Raw genomic sequence first — 26382 nt, 5'->3', positions numbered from 1 at the left:
TTGTGAACAAGACACAAGAGAAGGGGCCATTGTGCTGTATCTGATACATTGTGTATTATGCATTTCAGGTGATGTAGTGCAAAACCATGAAAACTGTATGAACTGTTGTGTTTATTAGTTAATGTAAATAATTCGTTTTTGTTTGTTTGATGAAAAAGAGTAAGATTTATAATTTGGGAACACTTGTTAGCCTGTTAGGTACAATATTAGCATAGCTACAATTTTAGCACATGGTGTTGATGTGGCCATACTGCTTACTGCAGAAGGCCTGCTATAAAGCTAAAGCTAATGTGTGTGCTGTATATCCACTGGATAAAGCTATATGTAATCTGGACTGTAGAGGCGGATTATGAAGGTATTCCTTTTGGTTATTTCTAATTACTGTATTACTGTTGATATGACTATTTCTTTATTTGCTATTGTTATTTTAGATGGATGCATTTGTTATTTTTGTTTTCTTTATTCATTAAAAATAAATTGTTCATTATTTCATCTGTGGTATTTATTTTGTAAAATATTGAGCAAGGTTGAGGTACCAAAATGTGAAATATGTGCAGTATCACATCAACTTTCTGTACCACCCATTTGCTGTTGTACAACGTGTCTCTGGTATTAGTAAATGGTAATCAAATCATTAACAATTGATTTGTTAAAGGTAAGTTAAGTATTTGTTAATAGTTAGTAAATGAGGAGTAGTGGCAACTTTAGAATAACTACCCAATAACATAAATTAACCATTAACAAATACTTAACTCATGTTAGTAAATGAGGAATAGTTGCAACTTTAGAATAACTACCCAATAACATATATTAACTATTAACAAATACTTAACTAGCCATTAGTAAGTGTTTTACTATTAGCTTGTTCATAATCCTTTGAACATATATAAGGCATAGTTATGAATCATTAACATACAGGTAGTAAATATTTAACAAGTTATTAACAAGTCATTAACTAATAGTTTGTGAGTAATGTATAAATTATCTATAAGGGATAGTTATACATCCTTAACTAACTGTTAACAAATATTTAACAAGACATTAGTAACTCATTAACTAATGGTTTATAAATGATCTCTATTAACTAGTTATAAGGCATTTATAAGACATAGTTATAAATAATCTGCATACAGTTAATAAGTCAGTTAACTAATACTCTGTGAGTGATATATTAGCTATCTATAAGGCATATTTATAAATCCTTAACATACTAATAAAACATTTTTAACAAGTCATCAATAACTCATTAACTAATAGCTTGTTAGTAATCTATTAACTATCTATAAGGCATGGTTACAACTCCTTAACTAGCTGTTAACAAACATTTAACAAAACATTAATAACTCATTTTCTAATGGTTTATAAATGATCTACTGTATTAATCAGTTATAAGGCATTGTTATTAATCATTAACTAACTATTAACAAATGATTAACAAGTCATTAATAATTCATTAACTAACAGTTTATGAATGATCTATTGACTACTTATAACGAATAGTTATTCTAAAGTGTTACCAAATATTGATATATATGTTACAGTATGATTGGAGAACCAGTACGATTGAAGAAAGCGCGCTCGTTTTTACCACCCACCCAGCACTAGAGGGAGCCACAAGCCAGGCTTGTGCACAAACATATATGGCCACACACACACACACACACACACACAGTCACACACACACACACACACACACACACACACACACACACACACACACACACACACACACACACACACACACACACACACACACACAAGCGCACACACACGCGCACGCGCTCATGCTTTTTTTGGTTTATTGAAAGCAGGACTGTTTAGATACTTTTATTGTGTTCTGGCTTTTGTTTTACTTTCTCCCTGACACACACACACACACACACACACACACACACACACACACAGTGATCCATGAAAAGAACTATTCTGTCCCTATCGGTTTACAACTCAAACGGCGCTGAGTCGACTAGTAGAGCATCGGCCGGTCAGCGCGGGCACTCGCGCCTGGAGGCGCGAGGGCGCGCTTCCTCGGCCTCAAGCTCCACTAAGTCGGCGCGCCTCCGTCATGGACAAGCGTGTGCGTGTGAACGCGTGTTCAGCGTTCCCCTCATAGATATTATGGTTCCCCTAGCGTAGCTTCCTGGTTGCTATGTGGGGGGGAACAACAAAAGACAGGTCCGCGTCGGCGCATCAAAGCCCCGCCTCTCCGCGTTCTCCTTCTCCTCCTCGGAGGAGGAGGAGAAGGAGAGAAGGAGAGGACGGGACGGTTTATTACGCGAGTAGGAGGAGGAGGAGGAGGCTCCTCTTCCTCGCGAGCCTCGCATAATAAACCCCCGCCTCGCAGCGCCGCGTCCTCCTTCTCCTCCTCGCGAGCCTCGCTAATAAACCCTGTCTCGAAAAGCCCCGCCTCGCCCCGAAGGAGCCCCGTGCCTAAAAACGAGCGCTCTGTCTTCAATCGTACTGGTTCTCCAAACGTACTGTGACATATATATACACACAATGGCCCAAATAAAAAACACAATTGTGCAGGTTTTATTTTCCTCAGTCAAGGTGAATGTGGGCAGCCTTTAGAAAGCGCTCACAGGTTGTGCACAGCTTCCCCATATTACTGTAGATAACTTGGGTGCTCAAGTGGGCAAGATACGCAAAACTGGCACCCTGTATCGGTTAGTAGCTACCGACCTACTAATACAAGAATGTCAGTAACTTAATGCCATTCAATGAATAGTATTTCCGGACAGCCTCGTTGAAATAAATGGTTGAAAGACTATTCTCAACCAGTGGACTTCATTGTACAGCCCAATGGGTCCTTGGGACTTGTTTCCATCGGGGTCCTATTTACCTCTAGATTGAAAACATGATTAAAATATTTGCAGTGTTACACAGTAATTCATGTTAAATTCAGAATTAGTCCATTACTTCCATTATGGTTTAGATAACATATCACTGTTGAATGGAAGTGAGAATTCTAGCTCTTTTGTAAGAATATGCATTTGAATGTTATGCACATGAAAGTCAGGGTTGCTTGCTGTAACCTCCCTTTTAATTATTATTACATATTTATTTGTTTTGACAACATGTTGAATAACTTTTTAACGGACAAGACGTTACATGCCTGAACGGGTCTGTGGGGCCCAGGCACAGGGCTTCAAAACCTCAGCGAAAGCCTCCTCTAAAAAACCTCCTCTACCACCGGCGTCGTCCGCCATTTGGTGATGTGTAAGATATGGTTAGGGCTAGGGTTAGCTAACCCCACATTTAGAGGTACATTTTATGAATAGGTAAAGTGGAGAAGTACCAGTGCAATAAGAGGCCATCGATGACTCATCTCAGAAGGGCCCCATGGGATTTTGATTTCTTTACATTATAACAACTGGTTGCTTATGACACAATTGACAACTGAAAGGCAGGGGTGAAAGTGGCTTGACGTTCTTGCTGGAACTATAATACCCCAACCTTCATCTCCTCATATTGTTTTGCTCATTCATGCATCCCTGAACACATGCAATCAATTTCTTCATGCCTGTACAGTATGGTGTAGAAAGTACAAGGACATGCATAGAAAATTATTTATTTAAATCAAAGGGTGTGCGTACCACAGAATAATGTGACACAAAACTTCAATATCAATTTAAATCTACAATTGGGCTACTTTTCTTTGAAACTACAAACTTCATTATGAATATAAATATCAAACTCAACAGTCTTGTCTTTGGAATTACACATGAACCATTTTATATAATATAGCAAAATTAAACCAAATCGTGTATATACCACAGATGTGTTAATCTTAACTTCAATATCATAAATATAAAATTCAACAAATTCAACATTCAACAAAAAATCTAGAAAACTAACACTGATGTAAATTAACGTTAGTACACATGTTTTCTTGTTAGACATGCATTCATAGCAGGTTATATGGGCTTTTCACAGCAGTTACAGGTACTCTATAAGTTTGGCTATTTTTGGTACTTTTGAGTGACATCGTAGTATGATGAAAACGTAAAAAGTAAAACAAAATGGACATGGTTTCTGCCCGATATAGTATCCATGACGAAGTCACCTACCTGAAAATGTACTATATTCTGTTTACTAAAGAGCTGGAGAGATCCCTGTGACCCGAACAAACACTCTGTAGCAATGATTACTATCAGAATAAAGTACTTTAACCTTTTTAACAAAACAAAACCTAAAAATATCACTTACCCTACCTTTAAGTCAAAGGTATTTCTTTAAACAAAAATAAACATAAACATGGTACGGCTTTTGGATCCCATCTTCAGGACAGCCTAGTTATCATCCCATAGCCAAGGAGACAGTCCATTACACTATCCAATAACCAGATATAGATATACATTCTACTGTAACCCACGGTTCCAGTTTCAGAAGCTGACCCCAAAAGACCCCACATGAACAGACAAAGTGGACGAGTACCTGGGGTTCAGTGCAATACCATCTAGGGCTCATTCAGGTCGTTCAGAAAGGCCCCTTGGGATTTTCTATTTCCTTTTAATTCTGCTCAGGGTTCCATCATGCTCAAGAATATCCTCTGGTCATGAAAAACTAAACATGTATACTCTACATTATAACAACTGGTTGTTGACACATGAAAGATTAATACAGTAAGATTTACTGCCGTACGGTTAACAAACTTGTTAAATTAGTCAGTCAGTCAGTCAATCAATCAATCAGATCAGATCTGTACACTGTAAATCATAACAACTTGTTGTTGATGGCACATGAAAGGTCAATGCAGGAAGATCTGTACGTAACCAAAACAGTGGGCCCATGAGGCTGGGCACCATTTAAAAAATATGTCTTCATTTAATAATTAATATTTGATTTTATATCTAAATTTATTTTACAAATTAGGGGCCCTGTACGCACGCACGCGCACACACACACACACACACACACACACACACACACACACACACACACACACACACACACACACACACACACACACACACACACACACACACACACACCTCGCCGAAGTCACTAGACCGGAATACCCTGACGTGAATCGATTATGCATTACCTTGTACGCTTATCTAGTGACACACAAAAAACATCCCCTCCCACCTCTTCTAGCCTCACTTCCTGTCAAAGCCCCCTCCAACCCTCTCCTCACTACGCTAGTCACACAACACACATTGCCACGGTCCGCTCCTCGGGCCTTGTACTCTGACTTTATAATGTAGACCTTCCTGCCCTTATAAGGTTTTGGACTTTGTTCCTTACTGTTCCTTTGTTCTGTTCTGTACCGAGTCTTGTTATTATAGTTACTCTGTTGTTTTTGCCATGCGGTTCTTTACCTTTATGTTGTAGTCTTGTTTCCTGTTGTGCTTAGTTACGGTTACCTGTCTTGTCTCACCTCCAGGGCCGGATCTAGGCATGGGCAAGGGGGGGCAATGCCCCCCCAAATGCCCTGACTGCCCCCCCCAAAATAATCGTACATTTTTTTTTTGTTAAATAAAGTTACATTTATGTCATGATATGAAATGTGAGCTTACCATAATCAAATAATAATTAATCATATTCCATCATGTATCATTGCACAATTCAAATAATCCTCTGCCCTGATTTTCCATGGGCAGTGTTGCCAGATATTGCGAGAGAAAGAAGCCTAGGAAAACAAGCCCAAAAGAACAATAGGATACACAAACAGCCGAAAAAACTGAAAAAAAAACGCCAAAAATGTTTGCCGAGGAAGCCGCCCCCCCAGCATTTATTAATGCCCCCCCAGTTAATAATTTCTGTATCCGGCCCTGCTCACCTCCCTGTTGATTAGTCATGTTCTCCTCCTGTGTCCTCTTAGTCCCTCAGCCTATCCCAGTGTTGATTGTCTGTTGAGTTCACCTGTGTCTTATTATTCCCCTGTCTATTTAATCCCTGTGTTTGCGCCATGTCCTTGCTTGTTCATTTTTGCATGTTGCGTGTATAGGTAGATCTTGAATTTAGTTCCTTGTTTGTTTTCCTGTCTTTAGTTAATAAATACTTTGAACCGTTCGCTTCAGCCTCCGTCTCTCTCCTGCACTTGGGTCCTACATTCCGTCCTGACTCAAACCGTGACACACATACAGTGGCCAAAAGTAACTTTAAAGTAAATTTACTGTGTTCAAGTATAATTTTGAGGTACTTTATATTACTCCACTACATCTCAGAGTCATGGACCCTGTTTTCAAATGTTGCTTCTTGACGATAATAATTATTATATTGTTGATGGGACAAAAATGTTGTCCATTTTTTCAAGTGTCTAAAATCTTCCTTTGGTGTGGGTCTTAACTCAGTTATGAGCGTAAGTTCACACGACTATTGTCTGTGTGTTTAATGTCCATGAAGTGAACCTTACTAAGAAGTGCCTTATAACAGGACAAAGTGTTCACCTGTGTTATCACACAACAAAATATATCAAAACCATCCTTAATGTGAAGACATAGCTCTGCTTAGATTATGTAGAAGAAGGCTCATGATTAAGTTTGCATGTTATAGCATATTATACTTTAGCTGACGTGCATAACAACCTCACATAATGTTCAGAACAGCAGCATAAGGTCGACCACATCCTGTTGAAGATGACAGTTAGATGACTTCGTTTTAGAGTGGGAGGTAACTCAGTAGGCTGTGTGTGTGTGTGTGTGTGTGTGTGTGTGTGTGTGTGTGTGTGTGTGTGTGTGTGTGTGTGTGTGTGTGCGACCCACCCGTTGCACATCAAATATGTGGTATTGAAAATAAAATGATGTTGTTTTTACTGGATGGTAACTTTTGGATAGCACACACATTGATTTATAACCTTGTGATTATGAAAAATGGGCATTATTTTATTAAAATATATTTTTGGGGGCTTTTTTGGCCTTTTATTGACAGGACAGTAGACTGACAGGAAATGGGGAGAAAGATGGGGGGATGACATACAGCAAAGAATCGGGAGTTGAACCCACGACAAGCTGTCAAGCTGGATTACCAGTGTATGTGGTATGCGCCTGGACCACTAGGCCAACGGGCACCCCATCTTATTTTATTTTATTTAATTTAAACACTTTGTGCACCGAACATGTGATCATGTGATCAGTGACATATGGAAGGTGTACTCTTTGGCCCGCCCTCTTGGCTGCATTCACTAGAATGAGGAATTTCACTTCAAGCTGAAACAGTGCGACTTGTAGTAGTTAATAAATGGCAGATGCTTATCATTTCACAAGACATTGTACATGTAGATAATATGGAAGAAAAAGGGAGAAGGGAGAGGGAGTCCCGCACACTGTCTTCACTTATAAATAGGTTTTTATTTAGGATGCAACGTTTCGGCCGCTTGGACCTTCATCAGGCATAAAGAAGCAAGTGGCACACAGCCAGTACATCTCTCAGAGAGGTACAGGCCAATCAAAGCCACACACCAATATGTTACCATGGAGCAGGGGGTGGCCCATATAGGTGAGTGGAGCTGGTACTTTTCCACAGTAAAAAGAAGTATTCTTACAGAACATGAGAAAAAAATGGCTACAAAAATACAATTAAATAAGTCATTAGAAAGGTATTGCAATCACAAAAATAAAATACCTATAGAGTCTACTGAGCCAGGCAGAATATATATGTAAACATGGATATGATAACAACATTCAAGCACAAAATGCTGTGTCCCAGGAGGGCATAATATCCAATAAATGTATTGGGGGTCAGACCTAGTAAATTACAGGTGTAATCACACACAAAACAGCAAACTTATAATACTGTTGATCAGGACAAAAAAGGAAAAATAGAGAGTTAGACAAATATCATATAAAAACTACCCAGAGGCATACAGCCTACAAATCACAGCATCACATTCAATAATAGTTCATCATTTAAACCTGTGGGGGCTAGAGTACTTGTAGATAATAGAAATCAATTGGCTGAAAATGCTTTAACAAGTCTTAACTTTATATTAATTGAAGTCGCACTGTTTCAGCTGGACAGCTCTAAGGTATATTTCAATGTTCAATGTTGAAAATGAGTGGTATTCCCCTTTAAGGCAGCATGTATTTGAATTACATACATAAATAGCTCTGCTTAGATTATGTGGAAGAATGCTGTTTTACCTGCATTCACCTGATGTCCCTGGTCTAAATGAGTTGAGATTATAGGGAAACTCTAGGGCCCCGTTTAGACGACAAGATGTGCCTTCCGTTTAGACGGCAAAAGCATTTTAGAGAGTTGAAACCACAACAAAACCCCCTTCCAGAGTGGAACTCTTTGCTCCCCCTCGCTCTGTGATAGGAAGTAGAACGGAAGTGGTTCTACGCATGCACGACTGGTCTATCTGGCAGCGCGTCTCACCACCATCTAGCCACCTGGCATGCACGCTACAGTGTTTTCAATCACTTTGGTGTCTCCGTGTGTGTGTGTGTGTGTGTCTGTCTGTCTGTCTGTCTGTCTGTCTGTCTGTCTGTCTGTCTGTCTGTCTGTCTGTCTGTCTGTCTGTCTGTCTGTCTGTCTGTCTGTCTGTCTGTCTGTCTGTCTCCTTGTGTGACAACTGCAGGACTTAAAGTGCCAGTTTTAGTGCTACTTACCATAATGTACACAACTGTGAAAAAGTCATTCTGTGTTAATTGTGTATACAGTATAGCTGAATAAGATGGGGAAGATCTAAAAAAACCAAAAAAAACAAACAGTTTTTGTGTAAAATAATGCTTTCTACTTTCCCCACGTGCTTCCCAACTTCACAGCCAGGTGTAAATGATGGATGTTTACTAGATTTCTGGTCACATGAGAAGTTGAGAATACTGGAACACTATAAAAAGGAAGCTGATAACTGGGTACTCTCTCCTGATTGGCTGACATTGTGTCACCTACCTGAAAATGTATTTTCTGTTTATTAAAGAGCTGGAGAGACAGGGACACTCCTGTTACTGAACAAACACTCTAAATCAATGATTACTATCAGAATATAGTGCTTTAACCTTTTAACCTTTTAGTTTTCACCTAAAATATCACTTACCCTACCTTTAAATTCTATAAAAGGTATGCCTATTACCTAATTGTGTTCATTATTGTTACATTTAGTGTTGATGTGTGTGTGTGTGTGTGTGTGTGTGTGTGTGCGTGTGTGTGTGTGTGTGTGTGTGTGTGTGTGTGTGTGTGTGTGTGTGTGTGTGTGTGTGTGTGTGTGTGTGTGTGTGTGTGTGTGTGTGTGTGTGTGTGTGTGTGTGTGTGTGTGTGTGTGTGTGTGTGACAGACTTGTGCAGGGGCTGCTTAGGAAAATACAGAACAAATCGTGTCCTGTTTTGATACGGGACGCAAGACTTAATTGCTGATTAAAGAGCAGTTCCGTATTTTACGGGACGGTTGGCAACCCTAAGGGAGAGAGACAGCAAAGTTCCTTGTTTACTATTGTTACGGCCCCTTAGTTTGAATTATGTATTTAAACAATAATAAAAATAAACAAACTATACAAGTTACCAAACCAAAGAGGTGCAAGGCAGTGTAGTTATCATCCCATAGCCAAGGAGATGACTCACATTTTTACTTCCCTATGTGGTTGCCTGTAAGGAAGTTATTATTATAATTTTTTACTACATGTTTATCCCACAATTTTTGTAACCCATTTTTCACCCAGTGCCAATTGCCTAAGCTGTAATCCTGTGTGCTACTCTCCCTCTGCCAGCCTGGGGAGAGCCCCGAACTTAGCTCATGCTTCCTTCAATGCATGAGGAGTGAGCAGGCCGCTCCTTATCAGCAAATATGAAGATAGGTTGAAGATGTGTGAACTTTCTCAAGGGAGCATAACAAATATATTTATTTAAATGTTTATAGGGGCCCACCTCTTGCAAAAATCAGGGAATGCTCTATTTATTACAGATATTATTATTAAAATTGTCAAATGACGCGAGGTCGGGGGCCACAAGACTGTGTCATAAAACGTTATATTGGAATATGTATGAAAAAAAAGAACGTCCCCATGGGCCACATTTGGCCAGGGTTAATGTGCATAATAATTATTATGCATTAAAACACAGTCCTCTACAATCAATACATTTTTTATGATACTTTGTCACTATTTTTCCTGAATTAATAGTTTAATGTCCTTCCAAATTGATCAAATCTGCATGGCACCCCATCTCATGAGTATGTTGACGATGTGCATAGTGAGACAATGTCGTCCATTTTTATATGAATGAGCAACACAGTGACATGAACAGTCCAGACTCTGGAGGACCAATGTATTTAATGTAGGGGAAGTGGTTTATTATAATGCATATAGAACTGTGGTTCAGCGAGGTAGTAAGAATAAAAAAAAATACGTAAAGAACAAAACGAATGAATACATTGCCTCGCCTATTTAGGCACTTCTTGCACTTTCTAACTAACCGAAGGAGCACTCTCCCCACTCACTCTCTTTCTCTCCCTCCAATGGCTGTGAAGCAGGGAGAGCTGTCATTACAGGTCAGTGCACACGTATAAAGTGCAGGTTTTAAACTGTCACGGTCATTGAAGCCGACATTATGCCCAAATGCTACAAGCTCACAGTTTAATAATCAATCATATTGACAAGGATTACATATTGGCAAAGAAGAAATTAGCCTCCATGACCATCATTAATGTGTTTGGCTCTACTTAGATTATGTGGAAGAATGTTGTTTTATCATAAAAACAATATATCGCTATAAAAGTTAAATAAATGTGTGTGTTATAACTGCTTTCAGCTGGATTGCTTAAGCTCATTGGTTCTCAAAGTGGGCTCTGGGGACCACCGGGTGTCCTTGAGGGGTTCTTGGGGGTCCCCCGCATAATTAGTTAATCACATCATAATCAGTTTAACCACTTTAAATCTATAAATCGGCAATTTGAAAATAGCAGATCTGCAATCTGCCAACATGTCAGCTTGCAGATCTCCTATTTTCTAAAAAATCTCAACAATGTTTAAGATTTGCCACAAAACGTTTTCAGATGGGGGTCTGCGGTTGAATGCATTTTAATATGGGGGTCCTCATAAGTTTGAGAACCACTGCTCTAGCTGATGTGCATATGAGAATAATAAGATCACAACTGAAACATATCATAGACCACATCCTGTTGCAGATGACAGTCACGTGATTTATTTGTAGAGTGGAAAGTCCCTCAGTAGGTTGTGAGTCAGAGAACCAAACCGTCATCTTGGTGACAGATTATGAAAAACATGGAGAGGTAGCCTACTGTAACAAACTTTGAAGAAGGAGTCATCGCAGCCATACATACATTATACCCAACTACAACATTTAGAGGCTCCTTGATAGAAAATAACACTGAAAATAGCTAATCTACAAGCTTAAACGTGTGGTGTGATGCAACATATTGTGAGCTTGTAGATCGGCTATTTTTGCTGTGCAACAATGGCATACAAGGTGTTTGAATGTTCTATTGGTAATTTGTTTGGTGGTTTATTTTCCTTGAATTGAATTCTCTGGCCACAGTGATAGTATTGTAGTTTTCACAACAACATGAATGCTGTGAGCACTTTTTGAGTGCTCACAGCATTCATGTTCTTCCAAATTGAAAAGAACAGCATGGTACTATATCTCATAAGTAAGCGGAACAAGTGTCCTGCTTTATGTGGGACTGCAGCGTTTTATCCCTTGTCCTGCATCCCACATATTAACACAGTGTCTCACATTTTGATTGGCTCTAGATTTCAAAAGTAAAAAAAAAAAAATTAGGACTTATGCTTTTCTTAAATATAGCTTTTATCCAGTGGCTGTGAAGCAGAGAAAGCTGTCATTACAGTACGTGTTTTAACCAAACAAACTATGCACAAGTGTAAAGTGCAGGGTTTAACCTCTCACCTTCACTGCAGCCTACATTATGTCCAGTTGTGTTGTTTAGTGGCCCCTAAATAGAAAATAACAATTGCTGATCTACAAGCTCACAATGCTGCGCTTGTAGATCAGCTGCTGAACACCAGCATACAATATACATACATTAAGCATTTAGGCCAAGGCAACATTTTCTCCTAAACTGACATGCCCTTAATAAGGACACCAGGGTTAATGCGCTGTTGTCATTAATAGTGTGTGTATGTGTGTGATGTAAATCCTGTTGAAGTACTGGTGAATTATTGTGTTGTTAACTGCAAGTCAGTTTACCAGCCCTGCCCTGCTGGGTAAAGGAGACCTTTTTCATGCGCCGAATGGCATATTGTCTCAAATTCAGCCAATAACTACATAGAGGTGAAACAACTTTGATCTTTGACACCATCTGGATAAAGTTGTGCTAGAGAAAACACAGGGCTGTAGACACACCCAGTATGATCGAAATCTAAATATGTTGAGGCGCAGTGACCCATTTTGAGACGGCAGCGTAACACAGTGAAATGAATAGCACTCCATGTGGTTTTACAATGACAGAGCACTGCTATAAGAGCACAGCAACATTTGACCAAAACACTTACTTTATATAGAGTTCCAAGTGACCAAGTTGACTTTCCTCTTCCAAAGGGGAGGGGCCCATTTGTAACCATGTAGCAGCCTTCAGTATAACAAGGGGAATGGCAGGGCCCGTTTACCCCTTCAAATCAATACTGGTTAGAAAAAAAGAGTTCAGAAGGCACTGTACAAATACAATCATGTTATCTGGCCACAGTGAGAGTATTGTTGAGAAGCCACACAGGTTCTACTTCTAATTATCAATTGTAACAGCTAGTTAACTGTTTCTAATCTATATTCTAATGATGATAATGATAATGATAATGATAATGATAATGATAATGATAATGATGGTGGTGCGCCTCTTTGCCCTCCTTGCTGTGTCTTCGGTGGGCTCCCACAGTGTCAGTTGTCTCACTACCTGTTTTGGGGACACAGTGCCCAGCCAGCCTCATTTATACCATCTAGTTCACTAGTTCTATATATTCTACCATTTAGTTAACTAGTTTTACTGGTTAACTTAACTGGTTCTATATGGTCCTAGTTCAGATTGATGCTAGTTGTCTGTTGTATCTTCTCAATTGTATTCACCTGATGTCCCTGGTCTAAATTAATGATTGGTTATACAGCTAAAGTGAAAACAAGCAGTAGAGTTGAGATTATAGGGAAATTAGGGCCCTGTTTAGACGACAAGAGAAAACGACAAGATATTTGATAACGCTCCCCCTCGCGTCTCCATACAGAGCTCTGTGATGAGGACGTAGAACAGAAGTGGTTCTACGCATGCACGGCTGGTCTATCTGGCAGCACGTCTCACCGCCAACTAGCCACCTGGCATGCACGCTACAGTGTTTTCAATAACTTTGGTGTATCTGTGTGTGTGTGTGTGTGTGTGTGTGTGTGTGTGTGTGTGTGTGTGTGTGTGTGTGTGTGTGTGTGTGTGTGTGTGTGTGTGTGTGTGTGTGTGTGTGTGTGTGTGTGTGTGTGTGTGTGTGTGTGTGTGTGTGTGTGTGTGTGTGTGTGTGTTGGGGGGTTGCGGTATTGGTACAGCAGAAGCACTAATCACAGTATCACTGTTTTAAGAGAACAGCAAACCATACAGGTTAATGTAGGGCCAAGAAAGCATGGATACAGGAGTCATGCGCTTCCCAGCTGTAATCAGCTGTCAGTCTGATGATTGAATAAATGTTTCTAATCTTTTACTACGCACCAATCACAGTTCATGCTCTCACCAAAGCTGTGTGTTCTCAATGCTGCTTCACACACAGCTGATGTAGCAAAACCTTGCCTCCACCACCCAAGCCTCCACCTTTCTTTTTCAGTCTTGCATGGCTCAAATGTTATACTGAAAATGTGTGTTTACCTGTCTCAAGTTAAACTGAATTCAATGTATTGCTATTCCTTTATACACATGATGGTCTGCATTGTGTTCCCTGATTTAGCTCCATAATGATGTCTTTTTGTTCTTATTTTGTCGGCTGATTTGTCAGCTGATTTGTCGGCTGATTGTCGGCTTCAGATCTTTTGGAGGATTTTTTTTGTCTTGAGTCTTTCTCAAAGTATAGAAAACCTTACTGTATAGTAACTAACAATGTACATGGCAAGCTGCAGTCTATTATAATATTACAACTATTTACAATGTTGTCATTCTGCAGATGCTGTTATCCAGAGTGATTTATAAAGTACAAAATCACAGTAAGCAGCATGGATCCTAGTCAACCAACACCAGTAAGCAGCATGGACCCTAGTGAACCAACAACAGGGTAAGTGGTCGATTCATCAAAGTGATAAGAAAACAAGTCTGGCTACAAAGTCATTATTTGATTATTATACTGTTAGCTGGTGTACCAGTAATTACTGCAGAATCTTAAAGCTGCAATATGTAACTTTCATAATCTAAAGATTCAAGACAGTACACCTGAAATCTAAGTCATGAAATATGAGTAATGATAATTCATTTAACATGTTGTATGTCCAATTTTAATAAACATGACTGGTTTGAGGAGGTCAATACATAAATCAAAGTGACTAAAATGTTGAGCATTACAATCATGAACACGCTCATGGACATGAGCACTTTTGTCAAGAAAATAAACATCAGTGTATTCCCACATACCATGAGGAAGAGTGCTCAAATCATTGTTTTTACAAGTATGCAATACAATAACCTGTGTGCAAAGTCTCTTTTAACACAAATTAACACATATTGTAAACAACAGCAAAACTTTAAAGTAGAATACAATCAAAGGCCATGGGGTCACCAAAAAAATATATTAAATGAAACAAACAAATGAATGACAATTTCCCCTCTTGTTTATCATCCTGTCAGGGTTCATCAGCAGAGATCAGAGTCTCCTGTACCCAGCTGTGTCTCCATGAAGAGTGACAAGTCCAAGGATGGACTGATTGACTTCAGAGATGGACACCACTCTACTGATCAGAGGTGTTGTGATGATTATTTAATCTCCAAATTCTTTCAAGAAATGTCCCGTTAACCAAACTAAAATATGACTATATGTAAAATATCATGAAAATACCACCAGACATACTGTAGAATATCTGAAATGTAAGTTGAAATGTGACTAGTGGGAATTCATTTAACAACATAGCCTACTGTACATTTACAGTGTCCTATTTTATATATCACTGGTCTCATATTTAGATGTCCCCCAACTGTGACTAGTTGACCAATAAATATGTTTAATGTTGTTTATCATCCTGTCAGGGTGCATCAGCAGAGATCAGACTCTCCTGTACCCAGCTGTGTCTCCATGAAGAGTGACAAGTCCAAGGACGGACTGATTGACTTCAAAGATGGACACCACTCTACTGACCAGAGGTCAGAATGTAAAACAAACAGAAAAAAAGATAGATAGATAGATAGATAGATAGACAGATAGACAGACAGACAGACAGACAGACAGACAGACAGACAGACAGACAGACAGACAGACAGACAGACAGACAGACAGACAGACAGACAGACACAACAAACTTCATAAACAACACCATCAAAAAACACCATCGGCAATAAATGACAGTACACCCAGTACAGTATCCTGTGCTATGCAGAAACATATTAAATCAATCAATCAATCAATCAATCAGTGCTATTACCGTATCAATAGAATACATTGATATTATACAGTGTCAACAGTATTATCTGTACAATAACTGATACAGTATGCATGCTGAACGTGTGTGTGACTGAGGAGTTCAATTCATAAATCAATGTGACTAGAATGATTGTTGGTCCAATAATGACCATGTCAACACTCATGGATGTAAACAAACAATTGTCTTAAAATAGAAACATGACCTGTACCTCAGCTACCTCTGTTAGCTCACATATACCAGATTATTTTTAATTGGGGGAATTCACAGTATTCTCTCTTTTAAGATACATTTACACATATTTTAAACAAAAGCAAACCCTTTGAAGTAAAGGCCATCGGGTCACCAAACAAATAAATAAATATAATGTATCACCTTGCTTATCATCCTGTCAGGGTTCATCAGCAGAGAGCAGAGTCTCCTGTACCCAGCTGTGTCTCCATGAAGAGTGACAAGTCCAGGGGTGGACTGATTGACTTCAAAGATGGACACCACTCTACTGATCAGAGGTCAGGATGTAAAACAAACAAACAAATAGGCAGGCAGGCAGTTATAATTATGCAGGTGTTTCCTGTGCTCTCATGCAGGTGTGCCACTGTACATATTATTTTAGTAATATATTTTAGCATTACATGAAGGTGAGTAAATAATGTGCTGCCTCATGGCTGGGTAAAAAAATAAGTAGGTGCTGTGTGCTTTAATATCTTCCTTATGCATGTTTGTATTATAACAATATGATATTGATTAAAACAAATAATCTCTTAATTATGAGACTAGGGCGGAACAAATTAGACCATGAGGGGTACTATACCGCCAGAGGATAGTTAATTAATGGGAAACACTGCACAGCACAGGAATTGTAAATCTGTTCATCTTTATTAGACACAAATATAGTAGGCCTACTTATTAGACAATAGGCCTAATATACAATGTGCATGTATGGGACTATTATGGACCCCATTTGGTTCCATTTGTATTGTCTCAGAGTTAAATTAGCATGAGTCTCTCTGTGTGTATTAACGGACGATTTGACACGTGTCAGATGCGCTCCAGAACTTAACTAGACAGTGGTCGTGGTCTACAAGCACCAAATCCAGTTCTCTTAAAATGGGAACGCGAATGGGCTCCTTATAATGGGAGGTACACAGTAAAATGATTGCATTACATTGTAGTGCACACGAGTGGTGAGGGAAGGTTCCGAAACAGGCAGGCAGTTATTTTATAAACATTAGCATCATAATTATGCAGGTGTGTACATGTTCTTTTATAAACATTAGCATCGTAATTATGCAGGTCTGTACATGTTATTTTAGAAATATTTGCATCATAGTTATTAGAGATGCATGATTATGAAATTATGGCCGATATCCGATCTCCGATCATTTGCAGGGTCATATTGGCCGATACCGATTCCGATATATTACATTATTACATATTAAGCAGCATGGATCCTAGTCAACCAACAACTGGGCAAGTGGACAATGAAATAAAGTGATAATAAAATAAGTGTGTGCTACAAAGTAATTACTCTACAGTTATAATAACTAAAGTATATTTGAACCCATAAAAAATAGCAGATCTACAAGCTCATAGCGCGGCATCTGCTGTTTTTGAATAGCCAAAGTATTAAATAATTGTTTAAGTGGTTACACAGATATGATCCCGGTCTTAATGGGTTAAACAACACATGTAGCCCCACCGCAAAAACTGAATACATGTCAATTGAAATGTTTTCAATATAGTTAAATGATTTGACCTCTTATCTAGCATCAGGGTTATAAATTAATACGCATGTGGCCACAGAAAATAGCTCATGTATATAGGGATAAAGTGGTTAAACTGACTGATGCCGCATTAACTATTTTTACCGGGGACCCCTTGGAACCCCCTTGAGGACCCCTGGGGGTCCCTGGACCCTACCTTGAGAACCACTGGTCTATAGGAACACAGTTGGCTGAGTTCAGAGGAGAGAAGCCAGGCAGGGAGGATGATCTTTGTTGCTTACTGCACTAGTGACTCCCACTGGCTGGAGAGGCACTTGAGCCAGTAGGATACAACAGCAGTGGCAACACAGAAAAGTGTGGGGAAGTTAACTGATATAGTGACAAAACTAAGGAGTAAAAAAAAATCTAATAATTGGCCAAAAACAGTGTTAAGTTTGAATGTGCCATATGTGCAGAGTATATTCCACTTTGATAAGGTTAAAGGGATACTTCACTTTCAAATAAAATAAACATTAAAAAAAATTATTTAAAAAAAATGAAAGAAGTTATGGCAAAATAAAGGCCCCCTCACGCATTAGTAGGACACTCTAATGCGTGAGGGGGCCTTTATTGGTGTGTGTAAGTGTATAAGTGAAGTATCCCTTTAAGATAAAATTAACTCCAAAAAATCACACACTGTATGAAGCAGCTAAAAAAATGTTCAATATAAATTTTTATTTATTTTAACAGTTTGTAAACATGTCTAAAGAGGACAGGGGGAGTGTTTCTCTGCAGTTTATTGTAGATTATAATACTAGTTAATGTACAACATTTAATAGACACTAAAACCACCTGTCATTGTGTTGTGTTGGCCTGATATCATCTGATGTTGTTAGACTTTGGTACTGAACAACATGTTTAAACAGCTCATATAATCATAAAATCTAGCTGTGTAATGTAATGAAACACTGTATATGAGACATTACAGTAGTAGCCTACATCTGAAAACAAAGTAACCTACATCATCAGACACAGCATATGTAACCAATGTGCTGACTGACATTATGTTCCCCTAAGACAGTGGTTCTCAAAGTGGGGGTCCCCAGGGGTCCTTGAGGGGGTTCCAGGGGATGCTTAGCTAAATATATGAACATGCATAAAAAGTGTTGTAACTACTTTAACCATATATACTGTACATCGACCGATCTACTGTTTTCATAATATCATGAAAATGTTTTAATCCAATTTATTTTTAAAAAAATCATGTTTTTTATTAATATTTTTGCATTACAGCACAAATATTGTATCGGCTGGCACATCATCTTTTCAGATGGGGGTTCACGGCCAAATACATATTAAATTGTGGGTCCTTGAGAACCATTGCCAACAATAATAAGAATAAGAATAAGAAAAATAACTATTTATAGCACCTTCCAGAAACAAGTTAAAAAGTGCTTTACAGTAAAACAGATAATAAAAGTGAGTAAAATCCCAGGTTAAGATAAACAACTAGAAAAAGTGCTCCTCGGAGCACAGGTCTCCGCCAGGTCAGGTAGGTTATCGTGGCCTCCTGGTGGCACTATATTGTGAAAAGGGTGGCATTTCTTCTTAGGCCTTTAATGGCAATCGGACGCTGCATTCATGATTTGAGGCATTTTATTCCAAAAATGTGTTTTGTTAAATTAGACCTGCTGGTGGCGCTATAACAGGGCAATGTGGAAGGGTGGCATTTCTTCCTCATTGTAGTGCAAATGTGTGAGCAAACTTTCACCGCAATCGGACCCTGCGTTCATGATTTGCGGCATTTTGTTGAAAACGGGCCACTCCTGCAAGCTTTAAATGTCAATCTTAGCCAATCAGGATGGAATATGAAAAATCTAACAGATCCGTCTTGATCACATGACTATAGAGATCATGTGTACAGATTTGAGTGAGATTTGGACGAAATGCTTGTTAGTTTTAGTCACATTTTAGTCATTTCTATCCTTGATAGTTTTAGTCTAGTTTTAGTCGACGAAAACTCAAAATGGTTTAGTCTAGTTTTAGTCGACGAAAACTCAAAATGGTTTTAGTCTAGTTTTAGTCGACGAAAACTCAAATGGTTTTAGTCTAGTTTTAGTCATTGGTTTTAGTCAAACAAATAAAATAAAATAATGTATTTAAACTAATTTAATTAGGTCAATATACTATTGTATTTAAGATATGACTGCTAACAGTATTATCATAAAATATATCCCATTTTTAGGGGATAACACAATAGGATACAACGTGTGTTACAATACATACTGTAATTCACACAAAATACTGCATGTTCGGAAAATAGAATAGCCTAGATCAGGTTCTCATTATCAACCTTTTTTTTTTACCAGTACCAGCCAGAAAATATTTGTCTCTCCAAGTACCACCATTATGACTGATGTTAAAATACAGTAGCTTACACCTGCCCCATCCTATTCATATGCACAATTCACACAGGAGGCAAATGTATTCCTACTAAAAATGTTGTATTTTTGACAGTTGTGTACATTATGGTAGCACTAAACTGGCACTTAAACTCATGCAGTTGAAAGAAAAACGTAATAGCTTAATAACCACATGGTACCCTCTTTCTAAGCAATGGAAAAATTAGAATGTACATATACTGTACTGTACATAGTGTATGTAAGAACTAGGTATATTAAGTTACTGTACTGTTGAGTTCCAAGGATTTACTCGTCACGTCACAGTCATAGGCATGATGCAAACAACCATTGAACCCCTACTTCACTGACGTACCCCCTTTTTCACTTGCTTTCACTTGCCCCTGTCCAGCCAAAAAAGCCTGCATGTTTTACTCATAACAATCCATAGCCTTGATACAAGGCTAAACAATCCAAGTTAGCTTAAGCCATTGGTTCTCGAAGTGGGGTCCGGGGACCCCCAGGGGTCCTTGAGGGAGTTCCAGGGGGTCCCCAGCTAAATGATGGATAGTTAGGAACCAAATGGACCCTTATGGGTCTGTAACTCTGAGAGTGTACAAATGGAACCAAATGGACCCTAACGGGTCCATTTGGTTCCATTTGTACACTCTCAGAGTTAAATGAGCATTGATTTTACAATATGAATTGGGGTCCCAGAGATAGAAATGCCATAAAATAGGGGTCCGTAGTAGGGGTGTTCGATATTGAAAAATATACTATCACGATATTTTTCAAGAAATATCACGATAGACGATATATATCACCATAATTTTTGATGATTATTAATAACATATATGATGATTAATTATATTATATGATTATAACATTTTATAAGATATGATCATGGGGCACGTATAATCATTATAATATATAATATAATGAATCATCATATCTTATTAATTAATGTGTTCACAGACAGACAGGCTACATACAGATAGATAGATAGATGGATATAATATTCGTTTTTATGCTGCTGATAGATAGATATAGATATAACATTAGTTTTTATGCTGCTGCTATCAGCAGCATAAAAACTAATATTATATCTATATCTAGATATAATATTCGTTTTTATGCTGCTGATAGATATATAGATATAATATTCGTTTTTATGCTGCTGATAGATAGATATATAGATATAATATTAGTTTTTATGCTGCTGATAGATAGATAGATGTAGATATAATATTAGTTGTTTATGCTGCTAATAGATAATATTAGTTTTTATGCTGCTGATAGATAGATATATATTCCTTTTTATCCAGCTGTTGCATCATGTGACATTCGGTGTAGGCTGCTTATGGTGAGTTAGTAGTGTAACAGACTGCTTCAGACAGAACATCTGACAGTCAGTGGTGGAATGTAACTAAGTACATGTACTTAAGTACAAATTTGAGGAATTTTCACTTTACTGGATTATCTTACATTTTCAGTACTTTTACTTCTACTCCACTACATCTCAGAGGCAAATATTGTTCTTTTACTCCACTACAATTTAGTTACTTTGTAGATTTGTATTATTACAAAACACGCATTAACAAATAGCCGATCTACAAGCTCACAACGCGTGGCTTTGCGACCCGTTGTGAGCTTGTGAGTATTTCTACATTGCAGTACTACTACTGATACTTTTATTCAAGTACTTTTTCCACCACTGCTGACAGTAGCCTAGTATTATTACACCTACCTACCTACTAACAGTAGACTAGCAGGTCACACAATGGATCATTGATATGCATATGCATCCAGCCAGGTCGGTCATTCCTATGTTAATTCATGGTGTTGATAAGCTTTTGTAAGCGAGGTACGAATTGTTGTTTTTAATCGATATGCGAAGTCCGTCCATGTGCGTGCATGCACTCTTTATGCGGGGACGGGACACCTTCGCTGTTTCACCCGCGTTTGGTTAAAAGTTATATCGAGTGACGTTCGAACATTGCAAACTTTGCAATTAACTTTAGTTTGCACTTTGCACCGTGTCAGTTTTGGAATATCCAAAGAGCCTGACTCTCCGTCAATTACTGCTGTTGTGCAGAGCACTGCAGACTGACAAGACAAGAGCTGCGATCGCCTCGCTGCCAAGAAGAAAGGGGGCGGGGACTTTGGGAGCGTGTGTGATGAACACAACAGATCTTCAAGCAATCAATGCGGTCCGGACGTGCGGTCGAGACGCGTTGTTAGCTTGTAGATCTGCTATTTTTGGCGAACGAAACCGTCGTACTACAGAAGTATAAATGAAGGAATAGAACTGCAAATCATAGACTGTGCACTCACAGGATCTCAATGGAAACAAGACCGCAAGGACCTTTTTTGGACCTTTTGGACAAGTATTTTGCCTAATAAAATAAAATTGAAACATTGAAATAATATCGCTATAATATTTTGATCTCTTCATGCATTTTGAACGTCCCACCCAATACAAATTTTGTCTCGTCATCGTCTCGTCGACGAAAACACACATTCGTTTCGTCATATTTTAGTCATCAAAGAGCTATTTTCAGCACGTCAACGTTACGTTTTCGTCATGAAAAAAAGGGGCGTTGACGAAATCATATCGTCTTCGTCATCGTTGACGAAATCATATCGTCTTCGTCATCGTTGACGAAAACAACACTGATCTGAAGGAGTAATATCCAAAAATGTGTTTTACATAAGTCAGCCTCCTGGTGGCGCTATAAAAGGCAGCTGTGAAAAATGCAGGGCAAACGTGTTTCCTTGGCCTCTAGGGAGTGCACATACAAAGTTTTACACAGATCGGTGCAATTATAGGTAAAAACACGAATCGGCCTGTTATAGCGCCACCATGAGGCTGATTCAAAAAATGTCAAGTGGCATTTCTTCCTCAGCCTAGTGGGAATGTGCGTGTAAAATTTCACGGAAATTGCATGCTGTGTTCATGATTTGAGGCATTTTGTTCAAAACAAAGCACTCCTGCAAACTTTGGAAGCTATTCTTAGCCAATCAGGATGGAATATGAAAAATCTGAAAGACCTGTTTTGTTTAATGACTATAGAGATACTGTGTACCGATTTACGTGACGTTTGGACAAAATATGAAGGAGTACTGTCAAAAAATGTGTTTTGCAAAAAGCGGCCTCCTGGTGTCGCTATAACAGGCCCATGTAAAAAAATTGGGGCAGAGGTTCTGAATTGGCATCCAGGGAGTGTGTGTGCACAGTTTCGCTGCGATCAAGCCAACGGTGCCAGAGATTAGCTGGTCACAGACGGACGGACAGACGGACGGACGGACGGACGGACGGACGGACGGACGGACGGACGGACGGACGGACGGACGGACGGACGGGGTGCAAAACATACTCTCTTGCCATGCCTTTCGGCCTGGCGGAGACAATAAAAGTTACAACAAGTCATCAATTAAGAAAAAGCTGTACGATAGAAATGAGTTTTAAGGAGAGATGTAAAAGAGGACTTCTGCCTGAGATCCCCAGACTGGGAGTTCCATAGCCGAGGGGACCGCCGAGCAAACATCTGGTCACCCTTAGTGACAAGCTAAGACTTTGGAACCATCAGTAGGGCGTGCTGGAGGATCTCAGACAGCGGCCACTAGGCTCATAGGGAGTTAAAAGATCATTGCTATGGCAAGAACCTGACCATTCAGGGCTTTAAAAACAAGCAGTAACATCTTAAAAATCTATTCTAAAACTCACAGGTAACCAGTGAAGGGCAGCAAGGACTGGTGTAATGTGTTCAATTATCTTAGTGTGTGTCAAAAGCCTGGCAGCAGCGTTTGTATCAGTTGCACTGTGTATGTCACTTGTATGTCACAGGATTAAAATAGAATGGATGTACTGCTATATAATCATAATATGTCCTTGGTAATAGGTAATTGGTATTATGTAGAATGTGAAGAATGTATACAGTGTGTTCCTGGTGTGTTTTAGAATGGGTTCACAGCTAAACATACACTATATGTCCTGGTGTGTTGTAGAATGGGTTCACTTCACTGCTATATGTACTGGTGTGTTGTGTATGTCAGTTTAGTTCACTTCAGTTATTTTTCTGTCCTTAGTTTGTGACCTCCGTTAACCATTTAAACCCTATATACTGGGATGACTGAGGACCCCCAGGGGTCTATATCCTTGACCCCCTCATGTTGTCCCTCCACACCAAATCTCTTCTGTGAAAACAGCAGATATGCTATAGCCGAATGTTCACCTATTATCACATTTTCAGAATAGGGATGCTACTGTATGTGGTTAAGTTGGGTAGCAGAACACTGCAGTTGTTTCTTTGTCCTGAATAATAATCTTTAATTGTATGAATTCTGATCTTAGTTATTTTCACCTCCGCTGCATTTGAACAGCTTGTTTTAAGATGAACATTGTTATTGACTGTTATTCAGTTTTTATTATACACCTATAAACTGCCTTTGTTTTCCAGTTTGTTTTGTTTTTTAATCGTCCTCCTGGTGGGGGCTCCTCACTGGCAGGTGAGCCAATAGGATACAACAGCAGTGGCAACACAGAAATGTGTGGGGAATGTTTTGACATAATGAAAAAAATTTGGTGATTTTCTTTTTTTTAAGAGTAAAAATAAATATTGGCCAAAAATAAAAACAGTGGGTTAAGAAAGTGTGAATGTATGCGTAGAGCAGAGGGCAAACTTTGATGATGGAGAAGACCACTAAATGTCCACCCTCCCTCCAGGGACCACATTGTGTATATGTTCACTGTCACCAGTAGTACACTCACTGTAAACCCCATCATTCAAATCGATAATAACACATTTGATTCAAGATGTATTTTTTTCAAATCATACTTAAATATGGAGCAGCTAAATATGTTAAATGTTCAATATAAATCAATTAAGTTAATTCATATAGTGGAAAAACTAAAGAGTAAAAGAAAATAAACAATTGGCCAAAAACAGTGGGTTTAGAAAGTTTGAATGTGCCATATGTATACAGTACATTACATTCCACAGTACATCCCCCCCCCCCCCCCCCCCCCAAGAAAAAAAGACGTGCACTGTACATAAATATGAAGCAGCTAAAACATGTTAAATGTTCATATTTATTCTAACAGGTTGTAAACATGTCTAAAAAGGACAGGGAGTGTTCCCCTGCAGTTTACTGTGGATTATAGTAGTTAATGTACAACATTTAATAGACACTAAAACCACCTGACCTCTATGTGTCTGTCTTTGTGTTGTGTTGACCTGATATGATCCTGAATGATGTTGTTAGACTTTGATACTGAACAATACTCCACTGTTTAAAAGGCTCACGAAATCATAAAGTGTAACCTTTAGCTGTACGATTTCAAAAACCTTCAGTTAACCACTTAAACCCTATACTTCTAGGACCAGGGACCCATAGGGGTCTGTCCTTGACCCCCTCATTTCCCCCCTCCACACCAAATCCGTAGGAGTAGTAAAAACTTAGTTTTGAAGAAAATCTAAAATGGTGGAACATTTAGTTTGGTAGAAATCTACGTGCGACAGTACGTCTGAAATCAAATATGACTAATTATAATTGATTTAACAACATACTGTGTACATGTTGTGTATCCTACAGTATTTGAAATATAACTGGATCCATTATTCGATGTCTACCAACTACTAACTAGTTGACCATAAATATAATGTTTCATCTTGCTTATCATCCTTTCAGGGTTCATCAGCAGAGACAAGAGTCTCCTGCACCCAGCTGTGTCTCCATGAAGAGTGACAAGTCCAAGGATGGACTGATTGACTTCAAAGATGGACACCACTCTACTGATCAGAGGTCTGACTATTCATAATAATGCCTTTTTTTCCACTCAAATCATCACATCTAATAACCAGAGCAGCACCCGGTGTGTGTGTGTGTGTGTGTGTGTGTGTGTGTGTGTGTGTGTGTGTGTGTGTGTGTGTGTGTGTGTGTGTGTGTGTGTGTGTGTGTGTGTGTGTGTGTGTGTGTGTGTGTGTGTGTGTGTGTGTGTGCGAGCACACGTTCTTGTGCATGCGTGTGTGTTTGTTTTAAATCATTTTATTGATCTCCTGCATTCATTCTGTTATGTCCCGTCTTTTATCTGTGTGAAATAGTTTGAATTAAAAAAAGTGTTGTGAACACGTGATGGAGGATGCAGTGTACATGCAGAGGGTGTATGAATACTGAATTCATATTGAATTAACCGTACAAGTGATGGAAGATTGCACTGTGTGTGATGTTATGTTTTCTACAGACATGATCAATATATGTATATTTTAAATCTTTTTTTTATACTCATCCTGGTTGGTCTGATTTGAATCATCTTTGGAATGTGTTATTTGGTGAAACATATATATGTAATGTTAGTTCTCAAACCTTGTGCACAAAGATGCTACGCACACCAGGTCCTTGTAGTGGTGCTGGCTCACGGCAGAAAAATCTCAAGGTAAATTGTCAAAAGACAAAAAGTGGCCGCACACACTGTTAAAACAAAAGTGCAACAATTTATTTTAGGACGCAGAGTAAAAATGACCAACGTTTCGGCACAAAATGCCTTCTTCAGCTAACATAACATAATATACCCTGAAGAAGGGCATATGTTATAGAAAATAAATTGTGGCACTTTTGTTATAACAGTGTGTGCGGCCACTTTTTGTCTTTTGACAATTTACCTTGAGTTCTCAAACCTTTTCATGTCAAGGACCCCCAAATATATATGTAGCCTGTGGCCACATGCGGCCGCAGACCCTCATCTGAAAATATTTTGTGCCAGGGACCCGATACAAGATT

General features: G+C 38.8%; 1 protein-coding gene across 3 annotated transcripts in view; it reads left to right on the top strand.

Moving 5' to 3' along the window:
• LOC308080128 (protein NLRC3-like) overlaps positions 1–26382 on the top strand; it is a 206663-nt gene that overhangs the window by 136642 nt on the left and 43639 nt on the right. For 2 of the 3 annotated variants that reach the window (XM_080421886.1, XM_080421885.1), the window contains exons 2-6: positions 14042–14149; positions 14716–14829; positions 15112–15225; positions 15896–16009; positions 25294–25407. The exons of the other annotated variant lie outside the window; for it this stretch is intronic. In XM_080421886.1, the coding sequence (XP_080278012.1) occupies positions 14091–14149; positions 14716–14829; positions 15112–15225; positions 15896–16009; positions 25294–25407 (515 nt within the window). In that variant the 5' untranslated portion in view covers positions 14042–14090. The remainder of the gene's footprint in view (positions 1–14041; positions 14150–14715; positions 14830–15111; positions 15226–15895; positions 16010–25293; positions 25408–26382) is intronic. 3 annotated transcript variants of the gene reach the window in all.

This window comes from Gymnoscopelus braueri, assembly GCF_963280865.1.
Source record: "Gymnoscopelus braueri genome assembly, chromosome: 24".
NCBI classification, from domain to species: Eukaryota; Metazoa; Chordata; class Actinopteri; order Myctophiformes; family Myctophidae; genus Gymnoscopelus; species Gymnoscopelus braueri.
The sequence above is the reverse complement of the archived record's forward strand: the minus strand, read 5'-3'. Positions and strand labels throughout refer to the sequence as shown.